General features: G+C 48.6%; 1 protein-coding gene across 1 annotated transcript in view; it reads left to right on the forward strand.

Moving 5' to 3' along the window:
• The window catches only part of LOC137359019 (ectonucleoside triphosphate diphosphohydrolase 2-like), a 106,344-nt gene extending 85,948 nt beyond the window's left edge, over positions 1–20,396 (forward strand). Inside the window, exons 5-9 of the mRNA XM_068025159.1 lie at positions 1,557–1,784; positions 3,160–3,429; positions 11,467–11,586; positions 14,840–14,977; positions 15,526–20,396. Of these exons, the coding sequence (XP_067881260.1) occupies positions 1,557–1,784; positions 3,160–3,429; positions 11,467–11,586; positions 14,840–14,977; positions 15,526–15,729 (960 nt within the window). The 3' untranslated portion in view covers positions 15,730–20,396. The remainder of the gene's footprint in view (positions 1–1,556; positions 1,785–3,159; positions 3,430–11,466; positions 11,587–14,839; positions 14,978–15,525) is intronic.
• The last annotated feature ends 7,499 nt before the right edge of the window (positions 20,397–27,895 follow it).

Consider the following 27,895-nt stretch of genomic DNA (forward strand, 5'->3'; position numbering starts at 1 on the left):
TTACTTTGGGCACAGTTACCATTACTGTGAGTACAGTTATTGTTACTGTGTGTACAGTTATTGCTACTGTCCGCATAGTTATTGTCACTTGTGTACAGTTACTGTTACTGTGGGTACAGTTATTGTTTCTGTGGGTACAGTTCCTGTTACTGTGGATACAGCTCCTGTTTCTGTGGGTACAATTATTGTTTCTGTGGGTACAGTTATTGTTTCTGTGGGTTCAGCTACTGTTACTGTGGATACTGTTATTGTTACTGTGGGTATGGTTACTGTTGTTGTGGGTACAGTTACTGTTACTGCAGGTGCAGTTATTATGACTGTGGGTCCAGTTACTGTTATCCTGGAATAAAAGCAAAATACTGCGGATGCTGGAAATCTGAAACAAAAACAAGAAATGCTGGATTCACTCAGCAGGTCTGGCAGCATCTGTGGAAAGAGAAGCAGAGTTAATGTTTCGGGTCAGTGACCCTTCTTCGGAACCGGAACTGTTATCCTGGGTTCAGTTACTGTTGCTGTGGGCACACTTATTGTTACTATGGGTACAGTTACTCTTATTCTGGGTACCTTTCCTGTTACTGGGTGTACATTTACTGTTACTGTGAGTACAGTTAGTGTTGCTGCGGATACACTTGTTATTACTGCGGGTACAGTTACTCTTTCTGTGTGTGCAGTTATTATTACTAGGGTCCAGTTACTGTTGGTACAGTTACTGTTACTGTGGGTACATTTCCCATTACTGTGGGTACAGTTGTTGTTCCTCAGGGTCTAGCAGTAATAATCTAATGCCCTGACCTCTTGTGAAGTCTTGGAGCTGAAAGTTTTGATTTCTTTTTAACATGAGAATTCGCTTTCATGGATTTGTGCCGGTGACGGAGTGGAAGTTACTCAAAGGCACACGCACCCCCAGAGCAAATGGTGCAAGAAATGCAGCACGAATGACAGTGCTAACAAAATACTGCTTGGCAATAAAGCTGAAGCAGCTGCTTTGTGCTGGTGGAATGGGGCCACTTTGGATGGAAGCAGATAGTCTCAGAGTAAATGAAAGGAAGAGACACTTCGACATGACAAATGAGCGTGAAGGAAAGGTTTCAGGTAACCAGAAGTGCTCTTTTATGTTATAGCATTTACCTCTGCCCACCGACTCTCCCAACTATTTCACTCTACCTCATTTCAGCAGTCTCCACTCGCTTACACATTCCACCCACCTCACTCCCCCACCACCCCCCCCCCCAACCACCCTCCACTTTTAATCAACGTCACGTCTCCACTTCCTGTGCCCTATCCCCCTCCGCAAGCTGGGGAAATGGGGTTGAGGCATATGGTGAGAGGGTGGGTGGGTGGAGTTGCTGCATGATACCAAGGTGGTTTTGCTATCTGTAACAGATCTTTCCTGTTCCTACAAATTCTTATCTTCCACTTTTAACTCCCATATGGAGATGAGGTATTGAAGGACGGGACACTTGCCAGATGTTGTTGACGACAGACCCTACAGTACCAACAGCCAACAGACTGAGTAAGACAAACACCTTGAGAATGATGTTCCCCTTCCTTTACAGTACGGAGTGGTTGGAAGATGGATTAAGCCAGTGAAAAGTACCGTGGGTGCAATGGACCTTGGAGGGGCATCAACACAGATCTCCTTCGTGCCCAGAGGGAAGATAGAAAACCCTGAAAATGAAGTCTCTCTGCGTCTATATGGCAATAACTATTCCGTGTACACTCACAGCTACCTTTGTTATGGCAGAGACCAGGTTATGAAGAAAGTCTTCTCAAAAATGATGAATGTAAGAGGCCATACTTTCTGTTGAATGTTTTCATGTAATTTGCTCAGTGCAACTGAGGGATGTGGTAAGAGGATGGGTAGGTGGGATTGAGGGATATGATGAGAGGGTGGATAGGTGGGCTTGACGAATAGGGTGAGAGGGTGGGTAGGTGGGATTGAGGGATATGGAGAGTATGGGTAGGTGGGATTGAGGGATATGGTGAGAGGATGGGTAGGTGGGATTGAGGGATATGGAGAGTATGGGTAGGTGGGATTGAGGGATATGGTGAGAGGCTGGGTAGATGGAGTTGGCGGATAGGGTGAGAGAGTGGGTAGGTGGGCTTGACGAATAGGGTGAGAGGGTGGGTAGGTGGGATTGAGGGATATGGAGAGTATGGGTAGGTGGGATTGAGGGATATGGTGAGAGGATGGGTAGGTGGGATTGAGGGATATGGTGAGAGGATGGGTAGGTGGGATTGAGGGATATGGAGAGTATGGGTAGGTGGGATTGAGGGATATGGTGAGAGGATGGGTAGGTGGGATTGAGGGATATGGTGAGAGGATGGGTAGGTGGGATTGAGGGATATGGAGAGTATGGGTAGGTGGGATTGAGGGATATGGTGAGAGGGTGGGTAGGTGGGATTGAGGGATATGGTGAGAGGCTGGGTAGGTGGGATTGAGGGATATGGTGAGAGGATGGGTAGGTGGGATTGAGGGATATGGAGAGTATGGGTAGGTGGGATTGAGGGATATGGTGAGAGGGTGGGTAGGTGGGATTGAGGGATATGGTGAGAGGCTGGGTAGGTGGGATTGAGGGATATGGTGAGGGTGGGGAGGTGGGATTAAGGGATAAGGTGAGAGGGTAGGTAGGTGGGGTTGAGGGACATGGTGAGAGGGTGGATAGGTGGGATTGAGGGATATGGTGAGGGTGGGGAGGTGGGATTAAGGGATAAGGTGAGAGGGTAGGTAGGTGGGGTTGAGAGATACGGAGAGGGTGGATAGATGGGATTGAGGGATATGGTGAGGGTGGGTAGGTGGGATTAAGGGATAAAGTGAGAGGGTCGGTAGGTGGGGTTGAGGGATATAGAGAGGGTGGATAGGTGGGATTGAGGGATATGGTGAGGGTGGGTAGGTGGGATTAAGGGATAAGGTGAGAGGGTAGGTAGGTGGGGTTGAGGGATATAGAGAGGGTGGGTAGGTGGGGTTGAGGGATATAGAGAGGGTGGGTAGGTGGGATTGAGGGATATAGAGAGAGTGGGTAGGTGGGAATGAGGGATACGGGGAGGGTGGGTAGGTGGATTGAGGGACATGGTGAGAGGGTGGATAGGTGGGATTGAGGGAGTTTGATATTATAGTTGGAATCTAACTAGGCCTCAGTCCTTCTGTTTCTCCCACAGGCCCAAGGTTACAACAGTACTATTATCAACCCATGCATGCCCAAGGGCTACAACACCTTGTACACACAGAGCTTTATCTACGACAGCCCATGTACTGTTCGTGAAAGGCCAGCAGATTACTCAGCCCAAAACAATATAACCTTCATTGGCTCTTCGAAACCAGCTGAGTGCCTTGAGATTGTCAACACCATCTTCAACTTCGATTTCTGCTCCCACAACAGCTGTGCCTTCAACAATATATATCAGCCAGAGACTACCGGCAACTTTTTGGTAAGTGGATGAGGTTTTACTCAAATAACCTTCCATTTCTCATGTAACTCCAGGCAGCTGAGACATGAGGTGGCCCATGGAACATGGGAGCAATTATCCAAACTCCAGTCTCTTAGCTCAGCCAACCCTTTCACCCGTTGCCTGGTTACCCTTCCATCCTGTAGCCAAGACAGAGCTCTGTGCATTTTCCCAACTCAGAATAGCAGGTGTCTGTCACTCCCTGTACCCCAACATACTGAGCTCACCTCATGATGCTGCCCATTATTGTGAAGGAATCTTCACCAACAGCCTGTCCCCTGTTCAAAGGCTTTGCTCCTCCCAAATCTGGACGTGTCCTCGTTCCCGGTTCCCACTGCACCTTGGATTGATGGCCGTTCGTTCAGTCACTAGACCTGCCCTCTGGCATTCCCACCTATCACTGCTTCCTTCCTGTCTTCTCTGTTCCCTTCAGGACCATCCTACAGCCCATCCTGAATCATTACCATCGCTGAATCCCCCACTATCAACATGCTAGGGGCTATCATTGACCGAAAACTGAACTGGAGTAGCCATATAAATACCGTGGCTACAAGAGCAGGTCAGAGGCGAGGAATCCTGAGGCGAGTAACTCACCTCCTGACTCCCCAAAGCTTGTCCACAATCTACAAGGCACAAGTCAGGAGTATGATGGAATACTCTCCACTTGCCTGTTTGGGTGCAGCTCCAACAACACTCAAGAAGCTCGACACCATCCAGGACAAAGCAGCCCGCTTGATTGGCACCCCATCTACAAACATTCACTCCCTCCACCACCGATGCACAGTGGCAGCAGTGTGTACCATCTACAAGATGCACTGCAGCAATGCACCAAGGCTCCTTAGACAGCACCTTCCAAACCCGCGACCTCTACCAACTAGAAGGACAAGGGCAGCAAATACATGGGAACATCACCACCTGCAAGTTCCCCTCCAAGTCACACACCATCCTGACTTGGAACTATATCGCCGTTCCTTCACAGTCGCAGGGTCAAAATCCTGGAACTCCTTTCCTAACAGCACTGTGGGTCTACCTACCCCACATGGACTGCAGCAGTTCAAGAAGGCAGCTCACCACCACCTTCTCAAGGGCAATTAGGGATGGGTAATAAATGCTGGCCTGGCCAGCGATGCCCACATCCATGAATGAATAAAAAGAAAAATCCTTCACCCAGGATTGCCAACCCTCCAGGATTCTGCTGGAGCCTCCAGAAATTAAAAATGAATCTTTTGGATACTGTTCCCAGGAACCCTGGAGCAAAATCATAGAGTCATAGAGTTATATAGCACAGAAACAGGCCCTTCAGCCTGTTGTGTCCATGCCGGCCATCAAGCACCTATCTATTCTAATCCCATTTTCCAGCACTTGGCCCGTATCCTTGTATGCTATGGTGTTTCAAGTGCTCATCTAAATACTTCTTAAATGTTGCGAGGGTTCCTGCCTCTACCACCTCTTCAGGCAGTGTATTCCAGATTCCAACCACCCTCTGAGTGAAATTTTTTTTCCTCAAATCCCCTCTAAACCTTCTGCTCCTTACCTTAAATCTATGCTACCTAGTTATTGACATCTCCGCTAAGGGAAAAAAGTTTCTTCCTATTCACCCTATCTATGCCCCTCATAATTTTGTATACCTCAATCAGGTCTCCCCTCAGCCTTCTCTGCTCTAAGGAAAACAACCCTAGCCTATCCAGTCTCTCTTCATAGCTGAAATGCTCCAGCCCAGGCAACATCCTGGTGAATCTCCTCTGCACCCTCTCCAGTGCAATCACATCCTTCCTATAGTGTGGTGACCAGAACTGTACACAGTACTGCAGCTGTGGCCTAACGAGCATTTTATACAGCTCCATCATAACCTCCCTGCTCTTATATTCTATGCATCGGCTACTAAAGGCAAGTATCCCATATGCCTTCATAACCACCTTATCTACCTGTGCTGCTGCCTTCAGTGATCTATGGACAAGTACACCAAGATCCCTCTGACCCTGTGTACTTCCTAGGGTCCTACCATCCCTTGCCTTATTAGTCCTCCCAAAATGCATCACCTCACACTTCTCGTGATTAAACTCCATTTGCCACAGCTCCGCCCATCTTACCAGCCCATCTATATCGTCCTGTAATCTAAGGCTTTCCTCTTCACTATTTACGACACCACCAATTTTCATGTCATCTGTGAACTTACTGATCATACCTCCTGTATTCACATCTAAATCATTAATGTACACTACAAACAGCAAGGGTCCCAGCACCGATCCCTGCGGTACACCACTGGTCACAGGCTTCCACTCTCAAAAACAACCCTCAACCATCACACTCTGCCTCCTGCCACTAAGCCAATTTGCCAAATTGCCCTGGATCCCATGGGCTCTTACCTTCTTAACCAATCTCCCATGTGGGACCTTATCAAAAGCCTTACTGAAGTCCATGTAGACTACATCAACTGCTTTACCCTCATCTACACATCTAGTCACCGTCTTGAAAAATTCAATCAAGTTAGTTAGACATGATCTCCCCCTGACAAAGCCATGCTGACTATCCCTGATTAATCCCTGCCTCTGCAAGTGGAGATTAATCCTGTCCCTCAGAATATTTTCCAATAATTTCCCTATCACTGAAGTCAGACTCACTGGCCTGTAATTACCTGGTTTATCCCTGCTGGCGGCACAGTGGCGCAGTGGTTAGCACCGCAGCCTCACAGCTCCAGCGATCCGGGTTCAATTCTGGGTACTCCCTGTGTGGAGTTTGCAAGTTCTCCCTGTGTCTGCGTGGGTTTCCTCCGGGTGCTCCAGTTTCCCCCCACAGCCAAAGACTTGCAGGTTGGTAGGTAAATTGGCCATTACAAATTGTCCCTAGTATAGGTCGGTGGTAGGGAAATATAGGGACAGGTGGGGATGTGGTAGGAATATGGGATTAGTGTAGGATTAGTATAAATGGGTGGTTGATGGTCGGCACAGACTCGAAGGGCCTGTTTCAGTGCTGTATCTCTAAACTAAACTAAACTACCCTTCTTGAATATTTATTAATCATTTATTAATTGTCCAGATGTGTGATGTTAAACTGAGGTCCCTTCTACCCTCTCAGGTGGATGTAAAAGATTCCATGGCACCATTCCAAAGAAGTGCAGTGACATTCTCCCCATTGTGCTGTAAAATATTTATCCCTCAATCAACATCACAAAAACAGATTACTGATCATTATCACATTGCGGTTTGTGGGAGCTTGCTGTGCACAAATTGGCTGCTGTATTCCCACATTACAACACTGACTACACTTCAGAAATACTGTATTGGTTGTAAAGCATTTGAGACATTGGTGGTCCTGAAAGACATTGTAGAAATGCAAGTCTGTCATTCGTTTATAAAAATATTTGAAGTGGGAAAGACAGTTTGACAATCGGGAGAGAGGAGCGATCGAGGGAGAGAGGGATCAGAGCCAGAAGGATTGGAAGAGATAGGGATCTGGAGAGTTAGAGGGATTGAGAGAGAGAGGCAGTGAGAGAGGAGAATTGGGAGAGAAATGGATTGGGAGAGAACAAGAGATCAGGAGAGGGGAATTGGGTCAGAGAGAGATCAGGAGAGAGTGAGGGATTTGGAGAGGGGGCATCAGGAGAGAGAAGGATCAGGAGAGAGGATGATCAAGGTAGGAGATCAGAAGAGAGCAGGATTTGGAGAGAGAGTGAGTTTTGGGGAAAGGGGGGATCAGGAGGGAGCAGTATCAGAAGAGAAGATGATCTGGATGGAGGAAGATTGGGACAGAGTGGGATCAGGATCTGGAGAGGGTTCAGGAGAGAGAGAGGGTTTAGGAGGGAGAGGAATCAGGAGAGAGGGTTCAGGAGAGAGTGACGGTTTAGGAGGGAGACGAATCAGGGGAGAGGGCCAGGAGAGAGTGAGGGTTTAGGAGGGAGGAATCGGGAGACAGGGGGTTCAGGAGAGAGAGAGAGTTCAGGAGAGAGAGAGTTCAGGAGTGAGAGGGTTCAGGAGAGAGACAAATCAGAGAGAGAGGGTTCAGGAGAGAGAGGAATCAGGAGGGAGAGGGTTTAAGAGAGATGAATCAGGAGAGAGAGGGTTCAGGAGAGAGAGGGTTCAGGAGAGAGAGGGTTCAGGAGAGAGAGGAATCAGGAGAGAGGGTTCAGGAGAGAGTGAGGGTTTAGGAGGGAGACGAATCAGGGGAGAGGGTCCAGGAGAGTGTGAGGGTTTAGGAGGGAGGAATCTAAAGAGAGGGTTGAGGAGAGAGTGAGGGTTTTGGAGGGAGAGGAATCAGGGGAGAGGGTTCAGGAGAGAGTGAGGGTTTAGGAGGGAGACGAATCAGGGGAGAGGGTCCAGGAGAGAGTAAGGGTTTAGGAGGGAGGAATCAGGAGACAGGGGGTTCAGGAGAGAGAGAGTTCGGGTGAGAGAGAGTTCAGGAGAGAGAGGGTTCAGGAGAGAGACAAATCAGAGAGAGAGGGTTCAGGAGAGAGGAATCAGGAGGGAGAGGGTTTAAGAGAGAGGAATCAGGAGAGAGAGGGTTCAGGAGAGAGAGGAATCAGGAGAGAGGGTTCAGGAGAGAGTGAGGGTTTCGGAGGGAGGAATCTGGAGAGAGGGTTCAGGAGAGAGTGAGGGTTTCGGAGGCAGAGGAATCAGGGGTGAGGGTTCAGGAGAGTGTGAGGGTTTAGGAGGGAGGAATCTGGAGAGAGGGTTCAGGAGAGAGTGAGGGTTTCGGAGGCAGAGGAATCAGGGGAGAGGGTTCAGGAGAGAGTGAGGGTTTAGGAGGGAGGAATCAGGAGACAGGGGGTTCAGGAGAGAGTTCAGGAGATTGTGAGTTCAGGAGTGAGAGGGTTCAGGAGAGAGACAAATCAGAGAGGGTTCAGGAGGGAGAGGAATCAGGAGGGAGAGGGTTCAGGAGAGAGAGGGTTCAGGAGAGAGAGGAATCAGGAGAGAGGGTTCAGGAGAGAGAGGAATCAGGAGAGAGGGTTCAGGAGAGAGTGAGGGTTTAGGAGGGAGACAAATCAGGGGAGAGGGTCCAAAAGAGTGTGAGGGTTTAGGAGGGAGGAATCTGGAGAGAGAGGGTTCAGGGGAGTGTGAGGGTTTAGGAGGGAGGAATCTAAAGAGAGGGTTCAGGAGAGAGTGAGGGTTTCAGAGGGAGAGGAATCAGGGGAGAGGGTCCAGGAGAGAGTAAGAGTTTAGGAGGGAGGAATCAGGAGACAGGGGGTTCAGGAGAGAGAGAGTTCGGGTGAGAGAGAGTTCAGGAGAGAGAGGGTTCAGGAGAGAGACAAATCAGAGAGGGAGGGTTCAGGAGAGAGGAATCAGGAGGGAGAGGGTTTAAGAGAGAGGAATCAGGAGAGAGAGGGTTCAGGAGAGAGAGGAATCAGGAGAGAGGGTTCAGGAGAGAGTGAGGGTTTCGGAGGGAGGAATCTGGAGAGAGGGTTCAGGAGAGAGTGAGGGTTTCGGAGGCAGAGGAATCAGGGGTGAGGGTTCAGGAGAGAGTGAGGGTTTAGGAGGGAGGAATCTGGAGAGAGGGTTCAGGAGAGAGTGAGGGTTTAGGAGGGAGACGAATCAGGGGAGAGGGTCCAGGAGAGAGTAAGGGTTTAGGAGGGAGGAATCAGGAGACAGGGGGTTCAGGAGAGAGAGAGTTCAGGAGAGAGAGGGTTCAGGAGAGAGACAAATCAGAGAGAGAGGGTTCAGGAGAGAGGAATCAGGAGGGAGAGGGTTTAAGAGAGAGGAATCAGGAGAGAGAGGGTTCAGGAGAGAGACGAATCAGGGGAGAGGGTCCAGGAGAGAGTGAGGGTTTAGGAGGGAGGAATCAGCAGAGAGAGGGTTCAGGAGAGTGTGAGGGTTTAGGAGGGAGGAATCTGGAGAGAGAGGGTTCAGGAGAGTGTGAGGGTTTAGGAGGGAGGAATCTGGAGAGAGGGTTCAGGAGAGAGTGAGGGTTTCGGAGGCAGAGGAATCAGGGGAGAGGGTTCAGGAGAGAGTGAGGGTTTAGGAGGGAGGAATCAGGAGACAGGGGGTTCAGGAGAGAGAGAGTTCAGGAGAGAGAGGGTTCAGGAGAGAGACAAATCAGAGAGAGAGGGTTCAGGAGAGTGTGAGGGTTTAGGAGGGAGGAATCTGGAGAGAGGGGGTTCAGGAGAGAGAGAGTTCAGGAGAGAGAGGGTTCAGGAGAGAGACAAATCAGAGAGAGAGGGTTCAGGAGAGTGTGAGGGTTTAGGAGGGAGGAATCTGGAGAGAGACGGTTCAGGAGAGTGTGAGGGTTTAGGAGGGAGAGGAATCAGGGGAGAGGGTTCAGGAGAGAGTGAGGGTTTGGGAGGTAGAGGAATCAGGGGAGAGGGGGTTCAGGAGAGAGAGAGTTCAGGAGAGAGAGGGTTCAGGAGAGAGACAAATCAGAGAGAGAGGGTTCAGGAGAGTGTGAGGGTTTAGGAGGGAGGAATCTGGAGAGAGGGGGTTCAGGAGAGAGAGAGTTCAGGAGAGAGAGGGTTCAGGAGAGAGACAAATCAGGGACAGTTTTGGTCCCTTTACTTGAGGAGGGATGTAGTTGCATGGGAGGCAGTTCAGAGGAGGTTCACTAGATTGATTCCAGAGATGAGGAGTTTGTCTTATGAAGAGAGATTGAGCAGTTTATGCCTTTACTCTCTAGAGTTTAGAAGAACGAGAGGAGATCTAATTGAGGTATGTAAGCTGATTAAGGGGATTGACAAAGTAGAAGTAAAGAGGATGTCTCCTCTTGTGGGGCAAACTAGAATTAGAGGTCATAGTTTTAGGATAAGGGGTAGCAGATTTAAAACAGAGATGAAGAGAAATTACTTCTCTCAAAGGGTCTTGAGTCTGTGGAATTCACTACCCTAGAGTGCAGAGGATGCTGGGGCATTGAGTAAATTTAAGGAGGAGATAGACAGATTTTTAATTAGTAATGGGTTGAAGGTTTATGGAGAATGGGCAGGAAAATGGAGTTGAGGCTGAGATGAGATCAGCCATGATCATATTGAATGGCGGAGCAGGCTTGAGAGGCTGAATTGCCTACTCCTGCTCCTAGTTTTTATGTTCTTATGTTCTCTCTGTCCCACTCAATCTCTGTCCCTCTCTTTCCCCCACCCTGCCTCTGTTCCTCCCTCTTTCTCTCCCTCTCTCTCTCTGTCCCCCCCTCCCTCTCTCTGTCTTTCTGACAGTTGCAGGGAGCATAGCAGCTGTGTGGCTGGTCAGTATTTTTTCAAACATCATGCTTTCAGTTTCACAGCTGACAGGTGCTGACATCAGGAACCGAGGTTTCCCAACTTCAGACAGATTTGAAGTTTTCCTGCAGCCTTTTAAAAAAAGTCGGAAAACTCAAGTCTGTCCGAAGTTGGGAAACTGCTGTCTCCATTGTCAGCACTTGTCAGCTATGAAACTGACAGTGCGATGTTTAAAAAGCTGGTCTGAAAGAAGAAGACAATGGAAAATTTCTCATTTTTGAAATACATCAGCGGGCCGGATGGAAAGCTTTGTGGGCCAGATCCTGGCCCATGGCTGGGCTGTATGTTGGACAATCCCGGTGTAGAGGGAGCTTTACTCTGTACTTAACCCATTTTTTTTATTGTGAAATTACCTTTTAATCTCTTTTTCATATTGTAGATGGTATAAGAAAGATGTTCTTAAGACTCATTCTTGCCATATTTAAAGATACACTGTATCTAACCCCATGCTGTACCTGTCCTGGGAGTGTTTAATGGGGACAGTGCAGACGGAGCTATACTCTGTATCTAACCCATTTATTTTGATGGGGCAGTGTAGAGGGAGCTTTACTCAGTATCTAACCCCGTGCTGTACCTGTCCTGGGAGTGTTTGATGGGACAGTGTAGAGGGAGCTTTTCTCTGTATCTAACCCATGCTGAATGTGACTCTCACAGGGCCTGTGTGTGTAGAATTCTGTCTCCAGCATGTCCCGCTTTTCAATGAAAACAGTCGTGTGCACTTTGTTCAATCCCATTTATGGACTTCCTTCTGTTACAGCAGAGATTTTATAAATCTACCTGTGCTGCTAATTACAGTTAATTGGATAATGTCACCTCTTTCTCTCCAGGCCTTTGCAGCATTCTATTACACAATGAACTTTCTGCAGAATACTTTAAATGAGAGTATTACATCACAAAGTGAGCTGAAGAATGCAGCTGATACCATTTGTGCAATGGACTTCAAACAGGTGATTGTTAATAACAGAGGCACTAACAGAGAACATCATGTGGCTCTGTGTCTCTCCTATCATTCCCCCCTTTCCAGACTACCCCACTCTCTCCCCAATCCCTCTCCCACTCCCAATGCCACTCTCTCCTAATCCCTCTCTCACCCAATCCCTTTCTCTGTCCTCAATCCCTCTGTCTCCTCAATCCCTCTCTCTCCCCAAAATCTCTCTCTCCCAAACACCCTCTCTCTCCCAATCCCTCTCTCTCCCCAACCCCTCTCTCATTCCCCAATCCCTCTCTCTCCCATACACCCCCTCTCTCCCCTATCCCCCTCTCTCTCCTCAATCCCTCTCTCTCCCCAAAATCTCTCTCTCCCAAACACCCTCTCTCTCCCAATCCCTCTCTCATTCCCCAATCCCTCTCTCTCCCATACACCCCCTCTCTCCCCTATCCCCCTCTCTCTCCTCAATCCCTCTCTCTCCCCAAAATCTCTCTCTCCCAAACACCCTCTCTCTCCCAATCCCTCTCTCATTCCCCAATCCCTCTCTCTCCCATACACCCCCTCTCTCCCCTATCCCCCTCTCTCTCCTCAATCCCTCTCTCTCCCCAAAATCTCTCTCTCCCAAACACCCTCTCTCTCCCAATCCCTCTCTCATTCCCCAATCCCTCTCTCTCCCATACACCCCCTCTCTCCCCTATCCCCCTCTCTCTCTCAATCCCTCTCTCTCCCAAAGCCCCTTTCTCTTGCCAAATCCTTCTCTCGCTCCCCAATCCCTCCCTCTCTCCCAATTCCTCTCTTTCCCAAACCCCCTTTCTCTTGTCCAATCCCTTCTCTCCCCCAATCCCCCTCTCTCAAACCACCCTCTCCCAGTCCTTCTCTCCTGAGCATCCCTCTTTCCCAATCCCCAAATCCCCTCTCTTTCTCAGTCGCTTGCCTTTCTGATCAACCCCACTCTCCAGATCACTCTCTCTCCTGAGCCCTTCTCTGTCTCTCTCTCTCAATCCCTCTTTCTCTCCCAATCACACCCTTCTCTCTCTCCCAATCACCCCTCTCTCTTCTCCAACTGTCTGTTTCTCTCGATCACACCCTCCCTCTCCAAATCACATCTCCCCTGCCACCAAACCTCTCCCAGGACCTTATCCTAGGGCCGTTGCCAGTGAGCTGCCTGGGGAGGCTCAGCAGGTGCCCGCTGTTCACTGACCTCATGAAAACGAAGCTTGAGGCTTAATATCGGGTGTGTCTCAGATCTATCTGCTCCGGGGCTGGGATTGTTCCCTGTGTCCCACAAAGCCCCCTCCCAATCCCTCTCTCTCCCGAAGCCTTTCTTTCTCTTGAACACAAGAGTTTTGGGAGAGAGAGAAGTTTCAGGAGAGAGAGGGTGATCCGGAGAGTGGGGTAGATTAAGAGAGAAAACAATTGGGAGAGAGAGGAGGATTGGGGGAGAGAGAGGAGGAATTGGGGGAGAGAGAGGAGGACTGGGGGAGAGAGAGAGAGGAGGATTGGGAGAGAGAGGTATGGGGGGAGAGAGAGGAGGAATTGGGGGAGAGAGAGGAGGATTGGGGGAGACAGAGGGCGTTTGGGAGAGAAAGAAAGGGTGTTATTGGGGAGAGAGGGGGGTTTGGAAGAGAGGGAGAGGAGGATTGGGAGAGAGAGGTATAGGGGGAGAGAGAGGAGGAACTGGGGGAGAGAGAGGAGGATTGGGGGAGAGAGGGGTGTTTGGGAGAGAGAGAGGAGGATTGGTAGAGAGAGGTATGGGGGGAGAGAGAGGAGGATTGGGGGAGAGAGAGGGGGTTTGGGAGAGAGAGAGAGGAGGATTGGGAGGGAGAGGTATGGGGGGAGAGAGAGGAGGAATTGGGGGACAGAGAGGAGGATTGGGGGAGAGAGGGGTGTTTGGGAGAGAGAGAGGAGGATTGGGAGAGAGAGGTATGGGGGGAGAGAGAGGAGGAATTGGGGGAGAGAGAGGAGGATTGGGGGAGAGAGGGGTGTTTGGGAGAGAGAGAGGAGGATTGGGCGAGAGAGGGGTGTTTGGGAGAGAGAGAGGAGGATTGGGGGAGAGAGGGGTGTTTGGGAGAGAGAGAGGAGGATTGGGCGAGAGAGGGGTGTTTGGGAGAGAGAGAGGAGGATTGGGGGAGAGAGGGGTGTTTGGGAGAGAGAGAGGAGGATTGGGCGAGAGAGGGGTGTTTGGGAGAGAGAGAGGAGGATTGGGAGAGAGAGGTATAGGGGGAGAGAGGGGTGTTTGGGAGAGAGAGAGGAGGATTGGGAGAGAGGTATGGGGGGAGAGAGGTGGATTGGGGGAGAGAGAGGGGGTTTGGGAGAGAGAGAGAGGAGGATTGGGAGAGAGAGGTATGGGGGGAGAGAGAGGAGGAATTGGGGGAGAGAGAGGAGGATTGGGGGAGAGAGGGGTGTTTGGGGGAGAGAGAGAGGAGGATTGGGCAAGAGAGGGGTGTTTGGGAGAGAGAGAGGAGGATTGGTAGAGAGAGGTATGGGGGGAGAGAGAGGAGGATTGGGGGAGAGAGGGGTGTTTGGGAGAGAGAGAGGAGGATTGGGAGAGAGAGGTATGGGGGAGAGAGAGGAAAATTGGGGGAGAGAGAGGGTGTTTGGGAGAGAAAGAGAGGGTGCTGGTGGGGAGAGAGGGGGGTTTGGAAGAGAGGGAGAGGAGGATTGGGGGAGAGAGAGGGGGTTTGGGAGAGAGAGGAGTATAGGGGGAGAGAGAGAGGGTTTGGGAGAGAGAGGGAGGGTGTTGGTGGGGAGAGAGGGGGGTTTGGAAGAGAGGGAGAGAGAGGATTGAGAGACAGAGGTATGGGGGGAGAGAGAGGAGGCATTGGGGGAGAGAGAGGGGGATTGGGAGAGGGGGGGCTTGAGAGAAAGAGAGAAGGATTGGGAGAAAGAGGGGGGTTTGGGAGAGAGAGAGGGAGATTGGGGGGGAGAGGGGGATTTGGAAGAGAGGGAGGGGGGATTGGGAGAGAGAGAGGGTATTGGGAGAGAGGGAGAGGAGGAATTGGGGGAGAGAGAGAGGGAGATTGAGAGAGAGGGGGGTTTGGAAGACAGAAAGGAGGATTGCGTGACAGAGGGGGGTTTGCGAGAGAGAAAGCTGGATTGGAAGAGAGAGAGAGAGAGGCATATTGGGAGAGAGGGATTGGGTGAGAGAGGGGGTTCGGGTGAGAGAAGGATTGGGAGATCAGCATAGACTGATTGCTATGTCTGCTCCTTTAAAATGGTCAGTTGTTTTGGTACAGGGATGATTCTAACTGTGTTCCTTTCTATCGACGTAGCTGAAGGAGAAAGCACCATCTGAGAGAGAGAGCAGACTGGTGGATTATTGCACAAGTTCCTACTACATCTACACCCTGACAACCAGAGGGTACAAGTTCAACAAACAAACATTTAAAAATATCGTATTCCAGAAAAAGGTTTGAGTCTGACCTCTGACATCACTGCTGCTGGCCTGTTCGGTCTCTTGATTCCCTCTCTCTCTCCGTTTGTGTCAATCTCGCTCTCTGCCTAACTGAATCTCTGTGTCTTTTTACATTGATTATGTTCATGTCTTCCTCTATCCTTTCTCCTTTCTTCCTCTCCCTGCTCCTCTGCCTTTCTTTATCTTTCTCCATCTGTCTGTCTCTCTCATTCTGTCTGGTTCTCCCATGTTGTGTCTCACTGTCTCCCTCTCTTTTTGAGTACCTATTTCTGTCTGTCTTTCCCTACTGCCTCTCACACTCTCTTGCTCACTGAGCTTCTCTCTCAGTCTCTCAATCTCTTACACTTTTCCTATTTCACCCTGTCTCTATCTTTTTGTCTTGCTGTCACCCTGACTTTGTCTCTCTCTCTCTCTCTGTCTCTCGCTGTGTCTATCTGTTTCTGTCTTTCTGTCCCTCTCTCAGCCCTACCCCCTCACTCTGATTTGCTGCCCTCACTGCCCTGTTCAGCCTCTGACCACCCTTCTCATTTTGCCCTTTTTCAGGTTGCGGACACCAACATTGGGTGGGCTCTTGGTTACATGCTCAATCTTACCAACATGATACCAGCTGAAGATCCTTCTTCCTGGAAAGTACAGATGCTCGGTCCCTGGGCAGTCCTCATCGTCATCTGCATCCTGGTGGTTGTGGCAGGAGTCCTGGTCTTAGTTTTGTCCTCCCACTCAGTGAAGAATAACTCGGTGTTGTAGTCTGTGGAGCAATCCCTGGGCTGGAATCTCCATAGTTGACTAACCCCAGCCTCAGTAGTGGCACTCCTCAATCAGACTGGAGGATTGTAACCCTTCACACAGTGCCTCATACTAACTGCAAGAGATCCCGTAACAAAATCTCTCACTCCCACCCCACTTACCTCTTGCTCCACCTCCACTTACCCCAGCCCCTCATTCTGACCCCACTTACCCCTCACTCCACTCCCATGTACCTCAGCCTCTTACTCCTACTGCCAACTTAGTCCTCATGTTTGAAAATTAACCCAGGATTCAGCACAGTTCCAGTACTGGGCAATGCTCAGGCTCCTGATTTCAATAGCAGGAGTCCTGAGGCAGCATTCAAAGCAGATTTAATGACAATTCGTGCAACCAAGGGCACTCGACAAAACTCAGTTCCATATCTCTCAAATCTACCTCCCCATCTCCTCACCATATCCCTCAATCCCACCCACCCACATTCTCACCATATCCCTCAAACCTACCTCCTCACCATATCCCTCAAATCTACCTACCTACCTCCTCACCATATCTCTCAAACCTACCTACCTACCTTCTCACCAGATCTCTCAAATCTGCCTACCCACCTCCTCACCATATCCCTCAATCCCACCCATCTCCTCACATATCCCTCAATTCCACCTACCCACCCTCTCACCAATTCCCTCAATCCCACCCACCCTCTCACCCTATCCCTCAATCTCACCCACCCTCTCACCGTATCCCTCAATCCCATTCATAAATGGAAGAGGTCGATCATCTCAAAGCCCAACCAGGATCCTGGTCTGCTACAGACTCCCACCTGGTGCTGTTACATCAAATGATTAGATTTCCATTTCTTGGGTTTTTTGTTCTTGATGTCTCTCCAGTCTGTTGCTCACCATCTCCCCTCTGTGGAGCCTTGGTCACCTCTCCTCCCAAGACCCCTCCCACCGTGACCACTGTAGAGGAACAGGTGAAAGAGGTGCCCTCAGCTTCTGCCAGTTGGAGATGATTCTGGCTGGTACAGCATGTGTGTGTGTGTGTGTGTGTGTGCGTGTGTGCGTGTGTGTGCGTGCGTGCATGTGTGTGTTTTGTGCGTGTGTGTGCGTGCGTGTGTGCGTGTGTTTGTTGTGCTTGTGTGTGCGTGCGTGTGTGTGCATGTGTGCGCGTGTGTGCGCGTGTGTGCGCGTGTGTGTGCGCGTGTGTGTGCGCGTGTGTGTGCGCGTGTGTGTGCGCGTGCGTGTGTGTGCATGCGTGTGTGCGTGTGTTTGTTGTGTGTGTGTGTGTGTGTGTGTGTGTGTGTGTGTGTGTGTGTGTGTGTGTGTGCAGAGCCTGGGGCACTGATTGCAATGTTTCAAACAGAACCTTCACTGGGATTCTAATTTCGATGTGTTGTGCACGGTTTGAACCATGAATGACCAGCTGGCTATGGCCCTTGGCATCCATCGTAAAACTTTAACTTAGAAGGTGCAGCAGGCGATGCCACCCATTGCCGGTAGCTCTAGTAAAGTGTCACGGTGTCAGGGAGCTGCGGGGCCTCCAGCAATGGACAGCTTGAGTCCTTCCATTCACAGTAGGTCCTGGGCTCTGCCTTTCCAATCTCAAACACTGACCCAATCCCCAAACCAGATGGTTGAAGGACATTTAACACAAAGGGGACCATTGTCCAAATGTGTCTCAGCCCTTTAATGAAAGGCAATGTTAAGAAACTGGACCATTGCCATCAGTTCTTATTCTTGGACATGAGAGACAGACACCCAGTGTTCTGAGGAAGGTAGCCCAACTGGTTAAAACCCAGTTTCCCAACATTTCTTTAAAAAGGCTGACCACCCATATGAACATCACACGTAGACACAGCCTCACTCAGCAGTTCCGCCTGGGTCTGATTCTGGGCTGGTTAAAGGTCCAGCTGTTCTTCCTCATTGGGTTTGGGGGCTTTAATGCTCTGTTTGTGAGATGTGCCCTGTTTGTAATCCTTCTCATGAAACCCCAGGGAGCACAAGGTTAGTTGGTCACACAGCCCGTGGGTGAAAATCTCATACAGAACCAGGACTGAACCAGCCGTGAACATATTAAGGTAGTATATTGGTTATGTTAATGGGCTTATAATCCAGAGGCCTGGCATAATGACTTGGTGACATGAGTTCAAATTCTACTACAGCACTTGGTGAATTTAAATTCAGTTAATTAAATTAATAAAAAGCTAGTCACAGTGGTGGTGACCATGAAACTATTGTTTTGGTGTGAAAATCCATCTGGTTCACTAATGTCCTTTAGGGAAGGAAATCTGCTGTCCTTACCTGGTCTGGCCTACATGTCACTCCAGACGAACAGCAATGTGGGTGACTCTTAACTGCCCTCTGTAATAAGCCACTCAGTTGCATTCAAGAAGGCAGCCCACCACCTTCTGAAGGGCAATTAGGGATGGGCAATAAATGCTGGCCTTGCCAACAATGCCAACACCCCGTGAATGAATAGAAAAATATTCTGTAGCACCTTTCCCAATCTCAGGATGTCCCAAAGCACATTACAGCCAATGAAGTACTTCTGAAGTATAGTCATTATTGTAATGTAGGTAATGTGACCATCAGTTGGTACACAGCAAGCTCCCACAAACAGCAATGAGGCAAATGGAAATATAATGGCTGGAATTTTACCTTAGGCAGACGGGACTCTGCCACCAACGTAAAAGTCGGTGACGAACCTGCTTCTGCCTAGCCAACAGATCTGTCTCGCATTTTACGGGTCCCCAGGCTTTAATTGTCCCGAGGTGGGACTTCCACCCGCTTGAAGGAGGAAGACCCGTCTCATTGAGCTGCCGGTCAATCAACGGGCCGGCAGGTCTTAGTCCCAATAGTGCCACCGGGAGTGGTGGCCACTTCTGGGACTGCAGCCCAGCCGACAACATGGAGCCAGGACTGCAGGTAAGTTTGGCATGGCCAGACCGGACGTGCCCTGGTGAGGCTAGGGTGATTGTTTGTGGGGAGGGGGTCATTTTGGGTCCTAGGGGTGGGTTGGCAGGCGGGGGTGGCCCTCAATCAGGCACCCCTGCCCGATTATCATGGCACCCCCGGGGCGCAGAAAGGTCAGCAGCTGTCTCTGGGTGGCCTTTAACGTCCCCAGCACGCCCGCTTGCCATGGGTAAAATATCTGTGGAGGTGGGAGTGGCCACTTAAGGGATGATAGGCCCGTTTTTTGCACCCCCCCACCCCCCCGCCAACGACTGCCGTAAAGTTGGCTGGAAGCAGAAACAGGTCGGGAAGGCCTCCTGGAGCCTCTTGCTCAATTTTACGCTGCCCCCACTCCACCATCTGGCTCGCTGGGGTGGCATAAAATTCCGGCCAATCTGTTACAGTGATATTAGTTGAGGGATAAATATTGAGCAGGACTCTGGGGAAAGTCCCGCAGATTAGTGCCATGGGATCTTTTACATCCACCTGAGAAGGCAGACAGGGCCTCGGTTTAACATCTCAGCCAAAAGATGACCTCTCCAACAGTGCAGCACTCCTTCAGTACTGCACTGGATGGTTAGCCTAGATTCTGCATTCAAGTCTCTGCAGTGAGACTTGAACTCCAACCTTCTAACTCAGAGGCAAGGGCACTGATCACTGAGCCAATGCTGACACTGCAATAGTCAGTTCAGTGGTAGTACTCTTGTCTCTCAGTTAGAAAGTCATGGGTTCAAGTCCCACCCAACAGACTTGAGTTCATAATTCAGAGTGAGACTCCACTACTGAGTGAGTGCTTCAGTGTCAGAAGTTTGTCTTTCCAAACTTTTGTTGCCTCCAAAACAGTGTGATATGTGAGACTCGCAATCCTGATGCCTGTTTTGGATGATGTCTGAGCTAAATGTCCTAATTACCATTCTACAACTTTACAAGTTAATCCTTCTTCAGCAGAACCTGATCTCACTGCCGTCTGTGGTGGCATTCTGCCCAATAGCAGGTTCTCCGCTCTTTTTCTCCACCCGGAAAAGATGAGCATGACTAGAGAAATGGATATATGAGGTGGTTTCCTTATAGCAGTAATGTACTATAAATTAAGTGTCTGGGATGTTACACTGCTATTTCTTAAAGGAACACTCCAGGCCAGAGTGTTGATGTGAACAGCACAGCACTGATGTGCCAACACACAGTGCTTCCTGGGCCTGGGTCTCAGTCATGGGACACACTCTCCCAGCCCAGGCCAGGCTCCACAAATCACAGGGGGCTCCATCTCGCAGCTTGATTGAAAACTGCAGAAACACTGCTCAGATCCCGCTAGATCCCAGTGACAGCAAATGATAAAACAAGACAATCCCATACCGAGAATGCACTTTGAAGCATTCCCATAGGAATGCCCCTTGTATTGCCCTCCCCCAATCCAGCATTTTCAATCTGTGACTCCCAGGATGATAGAAGGCGAAGAAGATGGACCTTGATTTTATGTTTAGCCGTTCCCATGCTGTTATCCTACGCCCACCCCTCCCCCTCCACTCTGCCCTCTGTCCCCAGAGAGCCGCTCACAGAAAGGACAGCTTGAGCTGTGTGCTGATTTCTTTCTGCACAGGCATTGTAATGATGAAGACCATCTCGGGTGACCCTGCAGCTCATGAAATCCCTTGTACTCAGTCACTGTTTGTCAAAGTTACAGGCCATGTCTTGAATAAATAATTTTTTTATACTTTATGAATGTGAGGTTCCTTTCTCTTTTATTCTAAAGCATAGGAGGTTCTGATCAGTTGAACATAGGGGTTAACCTGTGTTGGGGACAGGAGTTGTGAGGGGCAGGGGGGAATAAAGTGTGTAACCTGGGGCCCTGGGTTGGGAGCAGGGGGCATGGATTGAAAGGGCCTTTCCTCCTTTCAGACTCTTGGAGGGGAATTTTAACTCCCCAAAACAGGTGCGTTTTGGTCACTTAAAAGGTGAAGTTATTTAAAATCTCAATCACTCCCACTTCCAGGTTTAACAGAAGTGGGACTCTCACTTAAGTATTGAGGCTGCTTGCCTCAAGTTTAACCTGTCTTCCAGCTGCAATTCTTGCCAGCCTCAGGAATCCAGGAATGTCTTTCCAGCACTGCTTGTGGGCCAAGAGGACCAGGAGTGCTTGACCCCCAAACCCCTCACCAGTCTCCCCCAGGACTGCAATCCTCCATCCTCCCCAAGTTTGGAGCTCCCCTCAGAAGACACCCCATGAACAAATAGCAAAAGATTCTGTAGTACCTTTCCCAATCTCAGGATGTCCTAAAGCACATTACAGCCAAGGAAGTACTTCTGAAGTATAGTCATTATTGTAATGTAGGAAATGTGACCATCAGTTGGTGCACAGCAAGCTCCCACAAACAGCAATGAAACATATGAAAAGATAATGGCTGGAATTTTACCTTAGGCGGATGGGACTCCGACACCGACGTAAATGTCGGGGGCGAACCCGCTTCTGCCTAGCCTGGGGATCCGTCCCACATTTTACAGGTCCCCGGGCTTTAGTTGTCCCAAGGTGGGACTTCCACCCGCTTGAAGGAGGAAGTCCCGCCTCATTGAGCTGCCAGTCAATCATCGGGCCAGCAGCTCATAATCCCAGAAGTGCCACTGGGAGCGGTGGCCACTTCTGGGACTGCAGCCCAGCCGACGACATGGAGCCAGGACTGCAGGTAAGTTGGGCATGCCTCACCAGGGAGATCGGTTGTGCCCTGGTGAGGCTAGGGTGGTAGTTTGGGGTGGAGTGTGGGGGGGAGCCTCTTGGCTCCCGGGGGTGGGTTGGGAGGCAGGGACTGCTTCAGTATCTGAGGAGTCGTGAAAGGTGCTGAACATTGTGCAATCATCAGCGAACATCCCCACTTCTGACCTTATGATGGAAGGTCATTGATGAAGCAGCTGAAGATGGTTGGGCCCAGGACACTACCCTGAGGAACTCCTGCAGTGATGTCCTGGAGCTGAGATGATTGACCTCCAACAACCACAAACATCTTCCTTTGCGCTAGGTATGACTTCAACCAGAGGAGAGTTTCCCCCTGATTCCCATTGACTCCAGTTTTGCTAGGGTTCCTTGATGCCATACTCGGTGAAATGCTGCCTTGATGTCAAGGGCAGTCACTCTCACCTCACCTCTTGAGTTCAGCTCTTTTGTCCATGTTTGAACCAAGGCTATAAGAGGTCAGGAGCTGAGTGGCCCTGGCAGAACCCAAACTGAGTGTCACTGAGCAGGTTATTGCTAAGCAAGTGCCGCTTGACAGCACTGTTGATGACACCTTCCATCACATTACTGATGATTGAGAGCAGATTGATGGGGCGGTAATTGGCTGGGTTGGACTTTTCCTGCTTTTTGTGGACAGGACATACCTGGGCAATTTTCCACATTGCTGGGCAGATGCCAGTCTTGTAGCTGTACTGGAACAGCTTGACTAGGGGCACAGCAAGCTCTGGAGCACAGGTCTTCAGTACTATTGCCGGATTGTTGTCAGGGCCCATAGCTTTTGCAGTATCCAGTGCCTTCAGTCATATCTTGATATCACGCGGAGTGAATCAAATTGGCTGAAGTCTGGCATCTGTGATGCTGGAAAATTCAGGGGGGGGCCAAGATGGATCATCAACTCGGCACTTCTGGCTGAAGATTGTTGCAAATGCTTCAGCCTTATCTTTTGCACTGATGTGCTGGGATCCCCCATCATTGAGGATGGGGATATTTGTGGAGCCACCTCCTCCAGTTAGTTGTTTAATTGTCCACCACCATTCACGGCTGGATATGATAGGACTGCAGAGCTTAGATCTGATCCATTGGTTATGGGATCGCTCAGGTCTGTCTATCACGTGCTGCTTACACAGTTTGGCATGCAAGCAGTCTTGTGTTGTCGCTTCACCAGGTTGACACCTCATTTTGAGGTATGCCTGGTGCTGCTCCTGGCATGCCCTCCTGCACTCTTCATTGAACCAGGGTTGGTCTCCTGGCTTGATGGTAATGGTAGAGTGGGGGATATGCTGGGCCATGAGGTTACAGATTGTGGTTGAGTACAATTCTGCTGCTGCTGATGGCCCACAGCGCCTCATGGATGCCCAGATTTGCATTGATAGGTCTATTCAAAATCTATCCCATTTAGTACGGTGATAGTGCCACACAATACAATGGAGGGTATCCTCAATGTGAAGGCGGGACTTCGTCTCCACAAGGACTGTGCGGTGGTCACTCCTACCAATACTGTCATGGACAGATGCATCTGCCGCAGGCAGATTGTTGAGGATGAGGTCAAGTATGTTTTTCCCTTTTGTTGGTTCCCTCACCACCTGCTGCCGACCCAGTCTAGCACATATGTCCTTTAGGACTCGGCCAGCCTGGTCAGTAGTGGTGCTACCGAGCCACTCTTGGTGATGGACATTGAAGTTCCATTATGACACGACTGCTCAAGACAAAGCCCCCAATCAAAATATATGATTCTGATTGCGCTGGGAGCAACGCACTGTCAATTCAGTCCCATCACTCAACAAATTCCCTAACATATCACTTTAAACTATCCAGATTGAAGAAAATCACAGCCGAATTGAACCATCTATTAACCCCTGAATGAGGCGAAACAAACTAGGTGTCTTTAGATCAACAAATTAACTGTTTATTAGAAAAAACAACATTCTTAAACACTACTGAGATAACAACATTTAAAATAGAAAAATTAGTGTCCTTGCAGATCTACAGTTCCCAATGAACAATCCTCTGATTAAAGTCCACTCGCAGTCTTCTCGGGTCCAATGAGGAAAGGAAAACAGTTGACATCCAAAGCTTCAAACTTCTCTTTCTTCCAGCGATGACCACAGCAGATCATCAACTTACAACTACTTTCAATAGAATCAATCTGGCTTTAGAATTTTTTGGAATAAACGACAGTCACAGTTTAAATTCCCTTCCTTCAGTTTAAATTAACAGAGAGCTCTCTTCACTTCATGTTGGCCCACCTGTCAGTGTGTTAGAACAGTCTGTCTCAGATAAAAAGCCAGTTTAAAAGTTAATCGCAACATTGCATATTGATTCTCAGTCTCTGAGTGGCTGTATCCAAGGCAACCAGGATGCATCTTCTGAAACTGGTTAGTTCCCCCTCTGTATGGTTGTATCCAACAGCAACCAAAATTCACCTTCTCGGTAACTCCTGAGGCCTGCTTGTTCTTAAAGCAGTACTGATCCTTCGCCGTCTTAAAGACACACTGCAAATTTCCCAGAAAATAAAGACAGGATCATGATACCACTTAAACAGAAATTTTATTCAGCAGTGTAATGGCTGGAATCTGCAGTGAAAACAAAGTGCAGGAAACAGGGACACAGGCAGGACAGCATCAGTGGAGGGGCACAAAGGTTCAGAATTAGGATTGAGTAATGGAGGGAAATTTCAACTTGTGGGGGGGGCAGAACATGTAGTTAGGGAAAGCTTGGGTTGTTCTCCCTGGAGCAAAGGAGGTTGAAAGGAAATTTAATAGAGATGTACAAGTTTATGACAGGTTTAGATAATTAGACAAAGAACAGATGTTCCCATTAGTTGATGGCATGAGGACTAGGAGACACAGATTTAGGATTTTGGGCAAGAGATGCACGGGGGATGTGAGGGAGAACATTTTTATGCAGCGAATGGTAATGACCTGGAACTCGTTGCCTAAGAGGGTGGTGGAAGCAGAGACGATCAACGATTTAAAAAGGAAATTGGATGCATACTTGAGGGAAATAAACTTACAGGGCTGCGGGAATAGAGCAGGGGAATGGGACTGACTGGATTCCTCTACAGAGAGCTGACATGAACTCGATCAGCCTTTGTGCCATTATGACTCTATGATGTTAAATGGTTCACTGTTCTACCTGCTGCTGCAGAATCTCCAAGGAAATGGTGAATTACCAGCTGGTTCACACTGGGGAGAGACCATTCATCTGTACAACATACTTACTGATATGTCAGCGAGCTCACACTTGACTGCAATGGTCCCATTCTGCTCATGATACTGCTGTTAATCACATCCAGGACTCCAGGAATGACCCTTGTGGATTGGAGCAGTTGGGATATGTTGATGCTGTTGTTAAGAATACCTAGGACTTGACTTAAATGTTTTTAAAAGAAAAATACTGTGGATGCTGGAAATCTGAAATAAAAACAAGAAATGCTGGAACCACTCAGCAGGTCTGGCAGCATCTATGGAAATAGAAGCAGAATTAACGTTTCGGGTCAGTTCCAAAGAAGGGTCACAATGAAAAATGTTACAATTTGCACTAGTAAGTGTCAGTGAGAAGCAGATAGTTTAAAAAGTCAACTTGCCGCTAACCTCGGTATGATATTTAATGAAATTTCAAGTGAGTAAAAACAAGTTACTGCATCTTTTGATTCAAATGTGTGAATGCTGGAAGCTTCCACAAATGAAATTAATGTCCTTGTGCAGCTTGTGTTCTGCAGAACTGCCAGTCGTTAACTCTTTGTTGTCTGGCCTTAATGTTGAAAGCACGAGTCTGTTACTTGTTCTGTTTTTACACGTGTATATTTTGTGGGAGCCTTGAGTCATGTTTTGGTTGTGAACTAATTGAACCTGTATGTTCCTTGGCATCGGGACAGGGAATTTAACACAGATTTTGGTACTTTTAATTCATAACCCATTACAGAAATCAATTTTCTAAGTTGTTTGGAATTGAATGAGTGTGAAAAGTGATTGTTGGGTGTATTCAAAGAACAAAACAAAGAACAGTACAACACAGGAACAGGCCATTCGGCCCTCCAAGCCTGCGCTGATCTTGATGCCTGCCTAAACTAAAATCTTCTGCACTTCCGGGGACCGTATCCCTCTATTCCCATCCTATTCATGTATTTGTCAAGATGCCTCTTAAACGTCTCTATGGTACCTGCTTCCACCACCTCCCCCGGCAGCAAGTTCCAGGCACTCACCACCCTCTGTGTAAAGAACTTGCCTCGCACATCCCCTCTAAACTTTGCCCCTCTCACCTTAAACCTATGTCCCCTAGTAACTGACTCTTCCACCCTGGGAAAAAGCTTCTGACTATCCACTCTGTCCATGCCGCTCATAACTTTGTAAACCTCTATCATGTCGCCCCTCCACCTCCGTCGTTCCAGTGAAAACAATCCGAGTTTATCCAACCTCTCCTCATAGCTAATGCACTCCAGACCAGGCAACATCCTGGTAAACCTCTTCTGTTCCTCTCCAAACCCTCCACGTCCTTCTGGTAGTGTAGCGACCAGAATTGCACGCAATATTCTAAGTGTGGCCTAACTAAAGTTCTGTACAGCTGCAGCATGACTTGCCAATTTTTATACTCTATGCCCCCGACCGATGAAGGCAAGTATGCCGTATGCCTTCTTAACTACCTTATCCACCTGCGTTGCCACTTTCAGTGACCTGTGGACCTGTATGCCAGATCTCTCTGCCTGTCAATACTCCTAAAGGTTCTGCCATTTACTGTATACTTCCCACCTGCATTAGATCTTCCAAAATGCATTACCTCACATTTGTCCGGATTAAACTCCATCTGCCATTTCTCCGCCCAAGTCTCCAACCGATCTATATCCTGCTGTATCCTCTGACAATCCTCAACACTATCTGCAACTCCACCAACCTATGTGTCGTTCGCAAACTTACTAATCAGACCACCTACATTTTCCTTCAAATCATCTATATATACTACAGAGAGCAAAGGTCCCAGCACTGATCCCTGCGGAACACCACTAGTCACATCCCTCCATTCAGAAAATCACCCTTCCACTGCTACCCTCTGTCTTCTATGACAGAGCCAGTTCTGTATCCATCTTGTCAGCTCACCTCTGATCCCGTGTGACTTCACCTTTTGTACCAGTCTGCCATGAGGGACCTTGTCAAGGTTTTACTGAAGTCCATATAGATAACATACACTGACTGCCCTTCCTTCATCAATCATCTTTGTCACTTCCTCAAAAAACTCAATCAAAATAGTGAGACACGATCTCCCCTTCACAAAACCAAGCGTGCCTCTCGCTAATAAGTTCGTTGTTTCCAAATGGGAGTAAATCCTGTCCCGAAGAATCCTCTCTAATAATTTCCCTGCCACTGATGTAAGGCTCACCGGCCTATAATTTCCTGGATCATCCTTACTACCCTTCTTAAACAAAGGAACAACATTGGCAATTCTCCAGTCCTCTGGGACCTCACCTGTAGCCAATGAGGATGCAAAGATTTCTGTCAAGGCCCCATCAATTTCTACCTTTGCCTCCCTTAGTATTCTGGGATAGATCCCATCAGGCCCTGGGGACTTATCTACCTTAATGCTTTGCAAGACACCCAACACCTCCTTCTTTTTGATAATGAGATATTCATTTCAATTTAACATAGTGCACCCAGGAATGGGATATAAAATTAAATTAGATTTTAAGTTAAAGTTTTATTTTATTTTAAAAGTTGGTTTTGCAACTGTGAAAAGGCAATGAACAATTTTATAAGAGATAAGCTTCAGCCTTGAAAACGTCATAGAGTACTGAAACAGGCCCTTCAGCCCACCAAATCTGAGCTGACCAACAACCATCCATTTATACTAATCCTACATTAATCCCATATTCCCTACTACATCCCCACCATTCTCCTACCTCATCTACCTACACTCGGGGCAATTTACAATGGCCAATTTACCTATCAACCTGCAAGTCTCTGGCTGTGGGAAGAAACCAGAACACCTGGTGGAAACCCACGCAGTCACAGGGAGAGCTTGCAAACTCCACACAGGCAGTACCCAGAACTGAACTTGGGTGCGAACCACTGTGCCATCATGCTGCCCCTCTGGCAGATGTCTGGCAGAAATCCAATTTGATGTTTAAAACACTGCTTTAATTGGAGTTCCAGTTTAAAGTCTGTTTTTTTTTGCGCTTTAAATTAAAGACAAGTTTTACTGACTGTTTTAAGTAGCAAATGTCAGGAATTGGATATTGGTTTAATGGGAGAGAAGGATAAACAAAGGAGATATAGGAAAGATGCTGTCTGGTTAAAGTTTGTTTAAGAAGCTGGTGTTAAATCTTTTGTTTTAAGAATGTTAAATAACTTTTTCTTTAGTTTTTGGTTTTATTACAGTCATTTGAAAAGGCGCCTGAAGAAAGAACAAGAAAAATGATGTGATTTGCCTATCTTTAAAAAAAGCACGTGCTATTCTGTTCTGTGTGTAGTTAATAAGTATTATAAGTTAATAAGTCTGAGTT

This window comes from Heterodontus francisci, unplaced genomic scaffold (genome assembly GCF_036365525.1).
Source record: "Heterodontus francisci isolate sHetFra1 unplaced genomic scaffold, sHetFra1.hap1 HAP1_SCAFFOLD_773, whole genome shotgun sequence".
In the NCBI taxonomy this organism is placed as follows: Eukaryota; Metazoa; Chordata; class Chondrichthyes; order Heterodontiformes; family Heterodontidae; genus Heterodontus; species Heterodontus francisci.